This window comes from Sycon ciliatum, chromosome 13 (assembly GCF_964019385.1).
Source record: "Sycon ciliatum chromosome 13, ocSycCili1.1, whole genome shotgun sequence".
NCBI lineage: Eukaryota > Metazoa > Porifera > Calcarea > Leucosolenida > Sycettidae > Sycon > Sycon ciliatum.
Genome location: NC_088655.1, coordinates 19,372,080 through 19,386,740, shown reverse-complemented (window position 1 = coordinate 19,386,740; position 14,661 = coordinate 19,372,080). Strand labels below are relative to the sequence as shown.

General features: G+C 48.0%; 1 protein-coding gene across 1 annotated transcript in view; it reads right to left on the bottom strand.

Annotated features, from left to right (window-relative positions):
• The window catches only part of LOC135829883 (multidrug and toxin extrusion protein 1-like), a 34,299-nt gene extending 27,686 nt beyond the window's left edge, over positions 1-6,613 (bottom strand). Inside the window, exons 1-6 of the mRNA XM_065342266.1 lie at positions 6,053-6,613; positions 4,383-4,536; positions 3,426-3,519; positions 2,276-2,366; positions 1,459-1,472; positions 831-899 (exon numbers count right to left, since the gene is read on the bottom strand). Coding sequence (XP_065198338.1) covers positions 831-899; positions 1,459-1,472; positions 2,276-2,366; positions 3,426-3,519; positions 4,383-4,536; positions 6,053-6,188 — 558 coding nt within the window. The 5' untranslated portion in view covers positions 6,189-6,613. The remainder of the gene's footprint in view (positions 1-830; positions 900-1,458; positions 1,473-2,275; positions 2,367-3,425; positions 3,520-4,382; positions 4,537-6,052) is intronic.
• Between the last annotated feature and the right edge of the window lie 8,048 nt (positions 6,614-14,661).

The window sequence follows — 14,661 nt, the reverse complement described above, 5'->3', positions numbered from 1 at the left end:
AGGACCGGTGGAAGCAGATTTTGTTCGGTCCGGCCATACCTCCTAGCCCTTCGTACTTTGTGTATGATACAGAGGGTATACACATGACCTCCTCAGCAGTAAACACGTGCGGGTAGCCAAAGGTTGGTCCGGCCATGGCCTGACCACCGGACCGGTTCCGCCGGGCCTGGTACACCAGTGCTGCTGAGTGAAATCCAACCCCATGAGCAGAGCAGCGGCACGGTTTACTGCACAGTACAGTGTTCACAGTGCCCGGGTTGTGCAGTCCCGGGATTGGTATACTCTAGAGGCTGGATTTCACTTGCCAGCACTGCACATTTCTCAAAATGCGAAGACTCCATTGTAGCCATCCACTATATCCATACATCTTCACAACACTCTCCAAACGGTCTCTGGGCTACACCAAACACTGAAAAAAGGATTTCAAATATCAAAATATTCTTCATGAGGATTGGCCTTGCCCAAAAATTCGGATAATTTTATTCTTCTTTTCATTGATTGGTGTAGTGTAGCTCAGAAACCGCTTGGGAGAGTTTTCGGAGCATCTATGGCTAGCACAGTACTGTACATTTAAAAAAAAAAGTAAATTGTCGTGTCCGTTCCCGAAGAGAACTCACTATGGCCGCTAACACCCGGTAAACCCTAGCGGCAGATGCAGCGCCTAATGGTGGGTGAGGAGACAAGTCTCACAACCACTGGGACAAGTGCCGAGAAACCCCATTAGCCGCATCCATGTGCCCCCCTTGTGCTGCCTGGCCACTAGTTCCCAGTTGATTGTGCACAGTATTATGATGCAGGTGAAATGTACACACGTTGGCATGGCGACCTACCTGGGCGAAGAGCGTCTCACACGCCGTCACCAGACCGATGACAATGGAGAGACCAGCCACGTTGGTGTACTACAGCATGAGAGAAAAAGATGAAACACATAAACCAAGCGTTTCAAATGGGTGACCATGGCAATGAAAAACCGGCGTTTGATCCCGTCAAAAATGCACTGTAAACCGTTCCGTGAAACATTTCCGGTTAGGAACCATAAGCGATTTCGCGATGGGTAGGAAATTGCAAAAGGAAGCCAGCGCGAAACATAGAACTGTTTGAACAAGCAAAGGAAATGAATTCCAATCGCAAACACGTCCAGGTACAAATTAGTCTGCGCATGCGAATCGCGAACTAAAACCGACACCACATACATGCACACACATACACATACACATGCGCACACACACACACACACACACACGCACGCACACGCACGCACACACACACACACACACACACACACACACACACACGCGCACGCACGCGCGCACACACACACACACACACACACACATGCATGCACACACACACACGCGCGCGCGCGCGTGCACACAAACACACCTGCAATACGGACTGCATTGAGATACACAGACGCTACTCAATCACATCCGTCCAGGCGTCCACGACACAACTTACAGAGAGGGCAAGAGCTGTACAATCACCGATGCAGACCATTGCCACAATCCACCAATACCACCAAGCACATCATAACAAAGCAAACATCAACAATTACGAAACGGTTTAATTTTGAATTCAAAACAACAAGGACAATCAAGGCTTGTTTGCTGCTACTTCAAGTTTCATGCTCTCGCAATCATAAGGCAACATGAGGATGGGGTGCCGACCATGCCGGTGTCGTATATGCCAGGAGAGGGTGGGTCTTGTAGCTCTGTATTAATTTTGACTTCTCTACGCCCAAACAAGAGCAAAATTTAATAGAAGAAGGCAAATGCTGTGGGAAGTGTGTGAGGTTTACCACAGAGCACAACGGTGATGGCGGCGGTGGAGTGAATGCACGCAAACGGGAGCAAGGTCGAACAAAGCTGAGGAGCACGTCCAGTTCTAGTGTGTAAGTTTCTAGTTACAGGCTCTGAAGAGCGTCTTAACAGTCCACACAAACTGTGCATGTGTGCATACTATAAGTCCACAAATATTCGGCGCATATTTTATTTTCGGCTGTTTTTTCGCCCTGGTCGTGTTTGGCCGAAAATTTGTTGCGGCCGAAATTCTGTTTTGCAAGGTTCAGTGCGACAGTGTATACAGGCGGCAGCAGTACAGGCCGAAAAGGGTTTTAGCCCTGGGAGGCCGAAATTTGAATGGGCCGAAATTTGAATGGGCCGAAAATGTGTAGACTTGACTTACATTAGGCAAGAGCGTGCACGCACAACATTCACTCAGGCACACATACACGCACGCATACGCACCCATCCGCACCCACATGCCAGCCACTCACCGACAGCGTCCAGCTCGATCGCTCCCAGCATGCGGCCGGCCAACAGGACTGTCTGAAACCGTGCCAAGTGCGTCGTCAGCAGGAAGAGAATCTTCAGGGGGAAGTACAGAGATGGCAACCAAAATCGAGATTATTACATCCAAACAGCGATCGTCTAGTTTGCATCATTCTCTGCCATAAAGAGAAACATCACTGGTGTGTATAGTGCTGTCCGGCGCCGAAGAACGGCCAGGCTAGAATTTCACCAAGCACAGCATACCAATGTGTACACGGTGCCTCAACTGTGCATAGACTGTACGGTCTAAGAATGGCCAGGCTAGAATTTCACCAATTTTTAAGAAAGGTGTAGGCTGGATTTTTTGCAGATCAGAACGGAAACCGTGATATACACTACAACGTACACTCAGACGTATAAATCTGCTTAGATGTACATTTAAGATTGTACCATCGAATGGGAACAAAACTGCTGTGTGCGCTAAAAATAAGAACGGGCTAGGCTAGAACCCTGACCCCCAGTTCTTCAGCGCCTGACAGTACTGTAATGGAAGGATTTGAGATTTCTTGTATTTGGCCAACTCCCAGTGCTATTGCCTGGCCTGAGTTCTGATGGCCACCGTATATGCACACCTGCAAGCACACATGTGTATACACACGTACATGCACACGCGCACACACACACCTCAGACCTCAGACATGCCCATCGCGGGAGCGATGATAGCGAACAGCTATGTTAGACATAGCAACTTGTGCTGGGATTACACCCTTCAACAGCTTGCAAGGCTGATGAATTGACCGCCACTATTTTTAGCCTGGTATTCACCACACAGCTGTTTGAAGTGACTTTTTCTGGCCAGTGAATCCCTATTTTTCATTTTTCCATTTTTTTCTTCTTTTTTTTCTACACACACACAACACCACATACTCCGGCATACACTGGCTGTTGGTAACCACCCAGGAGAATGAAAGAAAAGTCAGGAAGAGTCTGAGAAAGAGAAGAAAGACGTGTGTGACCATAATCGTCGGGAATCGAACCCGCAACCTATCGATTGGAAATCGCTGCACATACCACTGCACCATATGGGACACACACACACACACACACACGCACGCACACACACACACACACACACACACACACACACACACTCACCATGGGCACGCAGTATCGTAGGATCTTCTTGGCTTCTTCACGGCCTCGTGGAGACAAAGCAACACGTACAAGAGTGGGACAATATCGAACACATCTGCAGAGTAAACCAAACAGCATGGGACACGTATTGTATTTTTTGTTTGTATTTTACATCGCAAGTCAAACGGGCAATCATGCCCAATGTTATGATGACGATGGAAAGAAAGAAAAGATTAAAAACAAGATCAGATAACCTGGATAAGTGGAGTGAAGAAAAAACAGTGAGCCTAGGAATCTCTCAGGGCAAGGATCATCTTAACTTTGGCCATGAAAGTAAACTTTCAACGGATGAAAGTAAACTTTCAACGGATGTGTGAACTGAGATGTAGAGTATCGTCATGACTTGCTTGCTCGAACCCACGACCCATCGTATTCCCCTCCCCCCCAAGAGTAGGTACGGCGTGAGGGCACAGCCTGTTGGGGCGGGGGAGCAGTGTAGCAAGAAGGAGCCACGGGTGTGTGTGTGTGATCCCTGTAGCCTAATCGGCAGGGCACTGCAGAGGTGCTGGGCTCGAATCCCGCTCAAAGGATCCTTCTTTTGCAACAGCATTGGCATTGGTTGCTAAGCAGCCAACATTACATTTCTTGATCATTTCTCTCAGTCAGAGTAGATGTGGGTGCCGTCGCTCTTGTGCGACAGTTCTCTCCGATTTACGAGAGCCTTTCTCTGGCCCACACGCAGAGCGGCAATTCTTTGATGTTACGGGAAGGAGATTTCAGTGATAATAATGGAAGAGAAGGGATGAAGGAGTACATAAGAAGCGATAAAAGTCCCTGCGAACGCCGTGTAGCAGCGACTCATGCAGATGCACCCCCGCACACGGATTGGAGCACGCTGCCGCGAACTGTCACAAAGACGACCTTGCTCTGACGGTGACAAGATTGCTGATGGATACAATGACTAAATTACAGCCTCACCTCATACCCAGGCCTGAGCTGCCGGCGTTGATCATCGTCGTCATGATGTCATCGTCCAATGTTTCCTGCGTTGCCGACGGCGACGACATCCCCGATGACAATCTGGACGTGCTATTGCCTGCCACTTTGTCCGAGGCAGGGCTCGTGAATGGACCTGTATGTGCGTGTCAAACGATGGTACCTTAGTAAAAATCATCATCTCCATTCAATTAAACTAATTAGTAGCCCTGTGGCTATGGAAACCCAATATGGGTTGGGTTTTGCTCAAAACCCAGGTAAACTTGTAACAATTCGGAGTCTTGAACTTGCAGCCAATTTAGCAGTTCTAGCCAAGGGGGAGGGGGGGGGGGGGCAGCAAATCATCCCATAGCATACCATGACATACTTTCACATGTACTCGTCGCTACCTTGTGTGTTGTGTCAAGAGTACATAAACCAGAGTGTGCAACTCGGGATGGTTCCTGTGGGAGCGTAATTCGTGCAGTACGTCATTTCTGACGGCATGGTAAGCCACAGGTACGGTGAAAAGTTGCGTAACCAGTCGCGGTGGTGCAGGTCACTGAGTTTGTCCTGATTTCGGTTTTTTGATACGGATAGCCTGGTGACTTTAATTGTCGGTGGATGTACACAGCGTACACAGTCACACAAAACACCGAAATCCTGAAACAGGACGTCTAAAATCAAGCAAACTTGGCTGATTTCCGGGCTATGAAACACGAAAATTTGAGCTGCACGCAAGTCGCGGCTTGGCTGACCTCATCAGGGTGACGTAGTGCACGAACTGCGCTGTTTCAGATCTGATATGCACAGTTACACACTCTGGTTCATGTACTCTTGATTGTGTGCATTGGATCTGCTCCTCTCACACACGCTCATGTGTTTGCTGCTGCATAGCACTGACGACGGCCGCATGAGCAAGTGTAGTTGTTGTGCGAATGAACAATGTTGCGGACATTGAAATTCGTTCGGAAGTCAAGCGGCCACGGGGCGCTGGCCTTGCAGCCACCGTGAGCACTGCTGGTCCATGTTTACAGTGAGTACATGAACTACAGTGTTCACGAGGTGTTTATCGCGCTGGAAGCGGAGCGTCTCTGTAAGTTTGTATCCCTGGTGATGTTTGTGCCTGGAGAGCACTATATAAGTGGTGCTCTTCAGGCACAATCTTCCTCAGCCTACTCAAGCTCAACTGATGAGGGGTGAATTCCCCGAAACACTGTGTATTGAGCAGGGAGTGGTGCTTTCTTGCAGGTTTGCCGAGTCGAAGGTTCGATGGACTTCTCGTGCATGCTCTGGATGGCAGTCGTGAGTCAGTCAAGTGTCAAGTAAAGTCGGCGGAATAGCGCGAGCTCCGGTGTGGGGAGCAAACCTTTCTTACAAATCATCGCCGAAGTCGCAACCACTACTTCGTAATAATAATAATAATAATAATAATAATTCACGCCGTTTGTGTCTTTCCCTCAAACTAGTCAAGAATGTATTGTATGTATAATTATTATAGAACAAATTATACAACAAATTAGTTGATACATTTGGCAATCTAGTGCACACAGTACATGACTTTGTAGTAAGTTGTACTCTCTAGCAAAGTACAGTATCGCCTAACTGCACGAATGTAATTGTTGATTGTGAACAGGTGAATGGGAGTTGAATTTTCTTTCATTCTCCCTTACCATCTACACAACGTTCGTGCACTGGTCCCTGTCCACTGGTTCCCGTGATGGCCGCGTGCTGCGTTGCACTCTCGCCAGTACTGGCAGAGTCGTCCCCTATGAGTCGCTCCGTATCCTCGTCGCCATTTCCACCCATTGTGGCAAGCAGCTCCGCTTCAGCTGAAGGCCACTGCTCTCCCACTGCGCCTGCTGCCAATATCCCGGGGAAAACTTGATTCGACCAGTGGCCAGCGTCCGGAAAATAAGGGAACTACTCCGAGTTCTCTTTATGGAACGAATTAATTTCGGGAACATTAATTGCAGTGCCAATACCGGCAAATCCGGCCTAGCAGCTAGCTCAGTAGGTGACCTGAGTTGACTCCCTCTACACCCCGCGCTGCCCCGAGCCTGACCTCTAAACTGGCTGCACTTCTTTGCTCGGTGTTTGCACTTGAGGGCTACATTTTCGCACCCCTAGTTTATATAGTAAGTAACTCACCAAGCTATGTGAAAACTCTTTGTATGGCACTCGTTCCTTCAACGGAACACGCTCCCCGGTTTCTCTGATCTTGCCTTCGACTTCGTAATGATTTTTACAATAAAATAATATTTTGGGCTAGCTTTTCTGCTTGCATGCACTGCATGCAGCCGAGCGCATTCGAGCACAGACAATGGCGTGCATGCAGTGATCCTGGAACGACCCGGGCTGCATCATCATTGCATGGCCAGGGTCGCAGGTGAACCATGTCAGCATGTGAATGGAAAGCTCCAGAATCATTGCTAGTCGAAGGTGAAATGCCGGGTTGACGACAACCTTAGTACAATCATGTACAATGACTACCCTAGACCTACAAAAATATGATAGGCTATGTAGATCTACAACGAACAAGCTGCTGCGCCGCAAGGTTGCCCCTCGCTCTGCAAGAGGGAAAATAAAAATAATAAAGTGACACAGCATTACCAATCACGACCATGTCACGCGATCTGCCAAGAAGGCTAGCTATATGCCCAAATGAAAAGACATATTTCAGGATTACCCAAAGGCTAACGCCTATCTGGGGGATCTCCTATGACAGACAAGAAACACTTCACTTCACTCAGCCTTTCAGATCAGGTCATCAGACATCAGCTAGCCTCCGGCTCCGCGTACAGTGGTACCGCGCAGAGGCTGAGCTGACGAGCTTGGTGTGCGAGGGGAACTCCCTTCTGTTTTTGTTTCGTGAACAAGGCGAGGACGTCATCGTCATCATGAAAACGTGTTGTTACAAGTACATGACTTTTGTAGTCCAGGCTCCTGCACGAGTACGAGGGCAGTACCTACAGAGTATCCGAGATATTCAGGCAGAAGTTCATCGTTCTGGTCTGGAGGTCTCGGAATGGGCACGCAAGTTCTGATCTGCAAGCCCTCCTAGTTCCTTCGTCAGCTGGCCCAACTAGGTTGCACTCCACCATGGGTCTGCGCCAACCGCCAGTTTCCACCAGGTTCGGCAAGGGTTGCCTCGCGTTCCGGGGCGCCCAGCTGTGGAACACCTTACCCAGCGACATACGTGCCATCTCCACGCTCCGCGAGTTCCGCGCCAGCATTATCCCGCACACCCTTAGTACCTAGAGTACCAAACGTCCTGTTTGATGATCAGCTGGCTTAGTTTTTCTCCACCTCTATCCTAATTACATCAGTCCCCAATTTCATTTATTACTGCTTTCTATCTGCATTCGCCACCTTTTCATTGGGCAGATCTGCCCGTTTGGTTTGCGAATTAAAATAAACACAACAACAACAACAAACAACAACAGTACCGTGGAATCCAGCCCGCGCCGCGATAGCGGCAAGGGCTGGATGAACAGCGGTACTGGCCGAGTATGCATATGAGTGACTGGAACGTGTTTCCCTTGTGCACCCAATACTACAAGCCAAATAAAGAGATACGCAGATGTACATGTACATGACGGACACACCTGCATTGCGGTTTGTGATTGTTTTCTGGTACAGTTTTTCGTAGTAGTCCATAGTGCTTTTTTCTCGTGGTGCCATTGACATTGTCGACTGGGCATCGGGCATTCTGGCTGTTCTATTCCTACGGATTTTTCCCACGTCTTGATCGGAAACCTCGGCAAATTGCATGGGTCCTGCAGGTTGCTGAGCATTGCGCGCTTTGGTTGAGGCTCATCCGGCTCGTCCAAGATCTCCTTCGCGAGCGACTCGGCAATAAAAGTTTCAGTTTCTTCCTCAACTTTTCGGAGGAGCTCATTCACATCGCCAATATCGTTCAACAAAGGGGCTTCTTTTCTCCCAGTTCCAGATCAAATGTTGGAGCGCCATGAATTTTAGGCACCGGCGGATAATGCTAGTTATATGAGGAAATTGTGCTACTAGCACTGCTAGTTATTTGGAGCGATTATGCTAGTTATAATGCTAGCAGTGCCGATAGTGCTACAAAAATGTCAATCCAGTGGGAAATAATGACTCTTTCCCTATGCAGTCACTCGGAATATGGCAGTATCACAGGGCAAACACGGTGGAAACATAACACATTGACATTGAACTTCAAGACAAGCATTGCAAATTTGGAAATCAAATTTGCAAAAAGTGTGCACAATGCTATATTTAGCTCCAAGTACAAGTCAGTGCAGTTTGAACAACTCCGTAAACGCAGCAAACAGTGCCAAACACGCTTCTGGCAACGGTGGCATCCAGCACACACTTTCATCTGGACGTAGTGCTAGTTTCACACATCGATTGTGCCAGACAAGGTCACATTTGGAGGCTTTATGCTAGGGCAGTGCCGGTCTTCCCCACATGGGTTATTATGCTAGTTATTATGCTAGCATTATCCGCCGGTGCCTAGGGCCCATGATGACAGTTGTGGTTGCAATTTTTTTACGGTACCCTGCAGGCGCGTAGCACCGCCGTTGGAGGTGGTCCGGTTGGAGGGGGTCTGGGGTATCTCCCCCCCCCGGAAAAAATTGAAATTAGGGTTCAAAATCCTGCATTCTGGGCTAGGCCTTGGCGGATAATGCCGGCAGAAAAATTTTAAAAATTTCGGTGCAAAAAAAGCAGAATCTGCCACCTTTTCGAGCATTATCAGCCAAGGCCTATTCTGGGCACTTCTGGGCGAAAAAGTGGTCTGGCCCAAGCCGGACCGGCCGGATCGGCTGCTACGGCCCCTGCCTGTGGGGATTAGGCCTTGGCGGATAATGCTCGAAAAGGTGGCAGATTCTGCTCGAAAAGCAGTGAAATTGGCAGAACCATACAAACCTTATGGCGGGCAATTCCTCGAATTCTGCTCCATTTTTTTATCCACATACCAAACATGCATGAAACGTACCAGAAAAAGTACCGAATTCTGCCAATTTTTCTGCCGGCATTATCCGCCAAGGCCTAGTGGGGATTGCCCTATCAAAAATTTAATAATAATAATAATAATAAACAGTCGCTCTTCTGCTTTAGTTATTTATTAGTCAACTCTTTTTTTGATTATTATTATTATTATTATTATTAAATTTTGAATAGGGCAGTCCCACAGGCCTAGGGCCTTTTTACAGGGTACCCTATGAATTGTTGAATAGATGAACGGAAGTTTCTGAACTCTTTTTTTGATCTTGTTGGTTTTCCACTTAGTCGCTCTTTCCGCGCAATCCGGTGCCTTGTATTTTATCAAACATGCGGCAAGTAACCAATGAAAGACCATGATTCATGGACATGAAGTAGAGAGTCAGTCCAGTGGCTACTGCCCGTCGTCAATTGACGACGGGCAGTGGAATCCGTTCCTGCCCGTCGTCAAGTGACGACGGGCAGTAGAATCCGTTCCTGCCCGTCGTCACTTGACGACGGGCAGTGGAATCCGTTCCTGCCCGTCGTCACTTGACGACGGGCAGTGGATCCAGTTCCATCACCTTTGAGCAGGCAGGACCGCGCTTTCCAGCCCGCGCTATTTGATCTGTCATTGGTCAACTCCAAGGCGACGATCACGTGACAAGCGGGAAGTTATTGTCCGCTCAGTTACATGCGCGCGTGTGTGGTCTGTCATTCTCGTGCGTTGCAGTTTGTAGTCAGACCAAGTAAGTTGCTGTTTTGTGTTTCAAATTCGACGCCCTCTCCTGTGCTGACTGATAATCTGCAGAAGGCGAGAGACAGTGGCAAGACCACAGGGCTGTGCCTACTAGACATGTCGAAGGCTTTTGATAAAGTGCACCACAACAAGTTAATTCAAGACCTCCTTGCGGTTGGAATTTCTGGAAAAGCCCTTAGTTGGTTCGTCGACTACTTGTCCGGCCGCAAGCAGCAGATCCTCATCTCGCCTTCAACCAGCCCTGCTCTGGCTTGCACCTGCGGAGTGCCCCAAGGCTCTGTTCTCGGCCCTGTCCTCTTCAGTATACATGTATACACACGCGATGTCCCTTTGGTTTCCTCCAGTGTAAATTTGCAGATGACATAGCCCTGTACGACTCCCAGGCCTCAGCGGCGGAAGCGTCCAGAACCCTCACCACAGCGGCAACTGCTCTGGCCGGTTGGCTGAAGTCCCGAGGCCTCATCTTGAACGCCACCAAGAGCCAGGTTCTGACTATCTCTCCCCAGCAGCATGTACAGGAAGTAACAGTCAAAAGCGGCGACTGTCTCCTCCCCTCAGCGTCTTCTGCGCGCTACCTCGGCGTTCACCTTGACAATCGCCTAGATTGGGACACCCATGTAAACTATGTGGTCACCAAGGTTGCCAAGAAAATTAGCGCCTTGTGGCGGGCACGCCGAAGCCTATCAAGACGCTCTCTTCAGGTGTATGTGAAGGCGGTCATAATGCCCGACCTGCTTTATGGCTCCTGCTGTTTTTCAGCCGCAATGCGAGAGGGTCAACTGAAACGACTGCAAACCACGCAAAACAGAGCCATCCGCTGTATCGATGGCAACCCGCCCCGGACAGCCATGCAGCCGCTGCTCACTGCTCACTCCCTGTACCGTGTCAGCGAGCTCTGCAGGCAGAAAATATTGATCACCATCTGGCGGTGCATCCACGCCCGCACAAGCCCTGTGCTCGCCCAGCTTCTGACCCCGGCACAAGGCACACCTACCCGCCATCAGCAGTCAAATGGCCTACTAAGCCAGGCAAACCGTAGCCGCCGCGGTCAGCGGAGATTTTCTGTTGCTGGTGCTCTGCTGTGGAACGCTCTCCCTGGTGAGGTCCGCACAATTACCCGGCTACCTGAGTTTAAGCATGCATGTGTACCATACGCTTGTAGGGAGTAGTTCGAGTTGCTGCTGATCGCTCTGCTCTCCCTCCCCGTGCAGTTCAGTAACCCGCACGTAGTATCACAGATACATCGTATTCTCTCTCTCTCCCCGTTTACCCGCAGTTATTAGTATCCTATTCTCTTACTATGTGCTTCCATAGCTTTTACTATGTTCTTCCATAGCCACTTCTAGGCTAAGCCTTCGCCGTCATTTTATTGGGTCGTCATCCCGTTTGAATGTGCAAGTGAAATAAAAACCAACCAACCAACCAACCAAAATTCGAAACTCCGAACAGTAGAAACTTGATCTGATCACGAACCACAAAGTACAAGAATGGCAGTCCGCATGCGCGTACATGTAACTGAGCGGGGAATAACTAATTAATTACTTACCGGGCAATACCGAGAAATACAGACCGCTGAGCAAGAGCGCTCATTGGCTGTAGTACAGGCAACCCTCACGTGACATGCAATAAATACCGGTACACGTACCGGTATGGATTGGTACATGGAAGTCGTTTCGATGGCGCTCTTTGCCTTCGCGAATTCGGCAAATTGAGCCCTCTATATCTACGGACGGTTTTTTACATATGCTTCGCTCTCCGGTATGCCCACACCATGAATTTGTGGAACTGTTGGAATGGTTGGAACGGTGCTGCAATGGCTTGCAGACTACCTCTCAGATCGGACACAGTATGTCAAAGTCGGTCAGGTACAGAGCTCACCATACACCAGCTTCTCCGGAGTACCACGGGGGTCAGTTCTCGGGCCCCTGTTGTTTGTTCTCTACGTCTGTGACATTGCGAAAGAGCTGTCCCCTTACAAAGTTGCGACCCTGCAATTTGCGGACGATATCTCAATTAGATCCAGCAGCATGAGCACGGATGAGGTATCCCAAAATCTCTCAAGTGATGTCCAGCACCTCGCTGATTGGCTCAGGAACCGCGGTCTCATCTTGAATGAAACGAAGACACAGATCATGCCGATATCGCCAGTACGATCTCAAACATTTGACTTGCAAGTGCAATGTAATGGACTGCCTCAAAAAATATCTTATTCAACTCCCAGTATCTACTAAGACCTAGCAAGGAAGAATTGGTCACATACATGTACCATTTGCTATGCTCGTGCCACACCCATTTTGAGTTGAAAATATGACCAAAATCCTAATAAGTATACACATGACATCAAGAGTACACAAAATAATGTTATGTACTCTTGATGACATGTGTAGGATCTAGCAAATTACCGTATTATCTCTATTATAAGCACGGTCGATCCTTTATTTTTTCAATGTACCTCCGCCCCATGCTATTAATGGAGACGTTCCTTTATTGGAGACTGTTCCATTATAATTTCAACCTCATTTCATAGGCATGTTGCCATGGCCAAATTCATGTCAGACACACACATTTCAGGGTTTTTCGCCGGTACAGACAATGAATTTACACAGTGTGCTTATAATGGAGACTGGGCACTTTATTTTTTGAATGCCGCCCCAAGGTGTTCTATTATTGGAGACGTGCTATTATTGGAGACTGTGCTTATATTAGAGATCATAGGGTAAGAGGTAAGGATACAGAATCACAACTCAAAACACCTCCTTGTACAGAAAAAAATTATCGTCTATACAGTGATCGCAACACAAGACTGTCAAGAGTGTGAGGCATTGATGTCTCAGCTTGGAGCCACATGTGTGTTTTCATAGTGTGTTCTGGTCTGATGCTTCCTGGATGATGCCTTGGCCGCATAATTTTGCCACAAACTTTTCGATATTCTGCTTGGCATTTCCTTTCTCCGTCGATATTTTGCTTTGGTTTTGCTCGAGATAAAATGAGTTGCAAGGAAAAATCAACAATAATTGTCGCTGATGACACCCCAGCGGCAAATGCTTGCACCCAAAGTAGCATAAAAGGGCCTTTTTGTGACTCCACACGATGCTAGCATAAACAGCAGTTTTTACCGGCATCCGATACATTTTTGCCAATTTTGGCATTCTGGATGTGGAATTCGGTCTAGATTACACTATGAAACTAGTATTACGGTACTACCACATTGATAATTGCATGCACTACATTCAATTTGTTTGCATTACCTAGTTGTGACCAAGACCCACATTGCCATTGGTACTTCTTGGTATTTGCTCTTTTGTATTGCAAATATTTCCATAGCAACATGATGCCAACATCGCACCTTTAAAAACTCTTTTTACATACCTGCTTTGTGAGAATTCATAAATAGCACGGAACACCGTTTTCAACCCAAATGTTTCACCATTACCATTAATAGGTAGCATAATTCGTGTTGTCTAGCATCCAAACTAGCATCTTTCTGAGTTGTCGGCTAGCATCCCAAAAAGCATCTTGGCAACATTTAGCTAGCATCTGCCGCTGGGGCCTAATGACGAGGCATTTTTGATTCAGCTCCTGCTGCTGCTCAACTTTCTACAAAAATTGTGGCCATGAGTCTGTTTTGTCCAACTTTTGTGCTTGTTTTCAACTTTGGTGACTGATTGTGTTGAGAAAGTCCCTGAGAAGCCTTGGATTTTCTCAAAAGCCCACCAAAACTCGATATTTTGCTCAAAACTTGCCGGCAACTAGCGCATCCGATATTTTGCTCAAAGAATTGCTAGCAAATTTGGGCTGTGAGTATGACTAGCGCATATGGGTACATGTACAACCAAGAGTACATATATCATTATGTAAAGAATATCTCATGAGTACGAGGGTGATACCGGCGAATATCAATCCCGACTGCGAAGCAGAAGGGATTGATATGAGGGTACGGTAGCACCCGAGCTACGAGGGTGATATTCTACTTATCACATATGACCCTACGAACCTAACACGTACGACCGTCATATCCTGCTTATCACATGCTACATGTGTACATCGAGTCCATAAACATAAACATGATACTACAATTGTAGTACTACCCACTACTGTACATGTAGTAGATTTGACCCTGTGAACTGAATAGGACGTAGATAATCAAGCGAGGTACAGAGGGCTTGATGGCTGATCAAAGCCCAAGGGTCCAGCCCGAGGGCCGTAGGCCCAAGGGCTGGGCCCGAGGGCTTTGATCAGCCATCAAGCCCGACTGTACCTCGCTTGAATATGCTTCAGACGATCCCCAACATGTGGACAATGTCGGCCTTTTCTTTTGGGATTTCAGAGCAGCCTGAAGTCTAAAGTGCATGTCGTTTTCGTCCCGTTCGTAAGTTTCACACAGAGATTACAGCAAAGGGAAAGTAATGTCAGTGGACGAAAAACCTGTTTCGTGAGAAATTTCTCAGGACTACGTGTCAAGAGCCAGACGTGGCTGAAGAGTCACGGAAGTATTTTCACTTCCACCATACACGCCTTGCTCACGCTGCATACTGCTGAGAGTTCTGCGGTGCTGGAGCT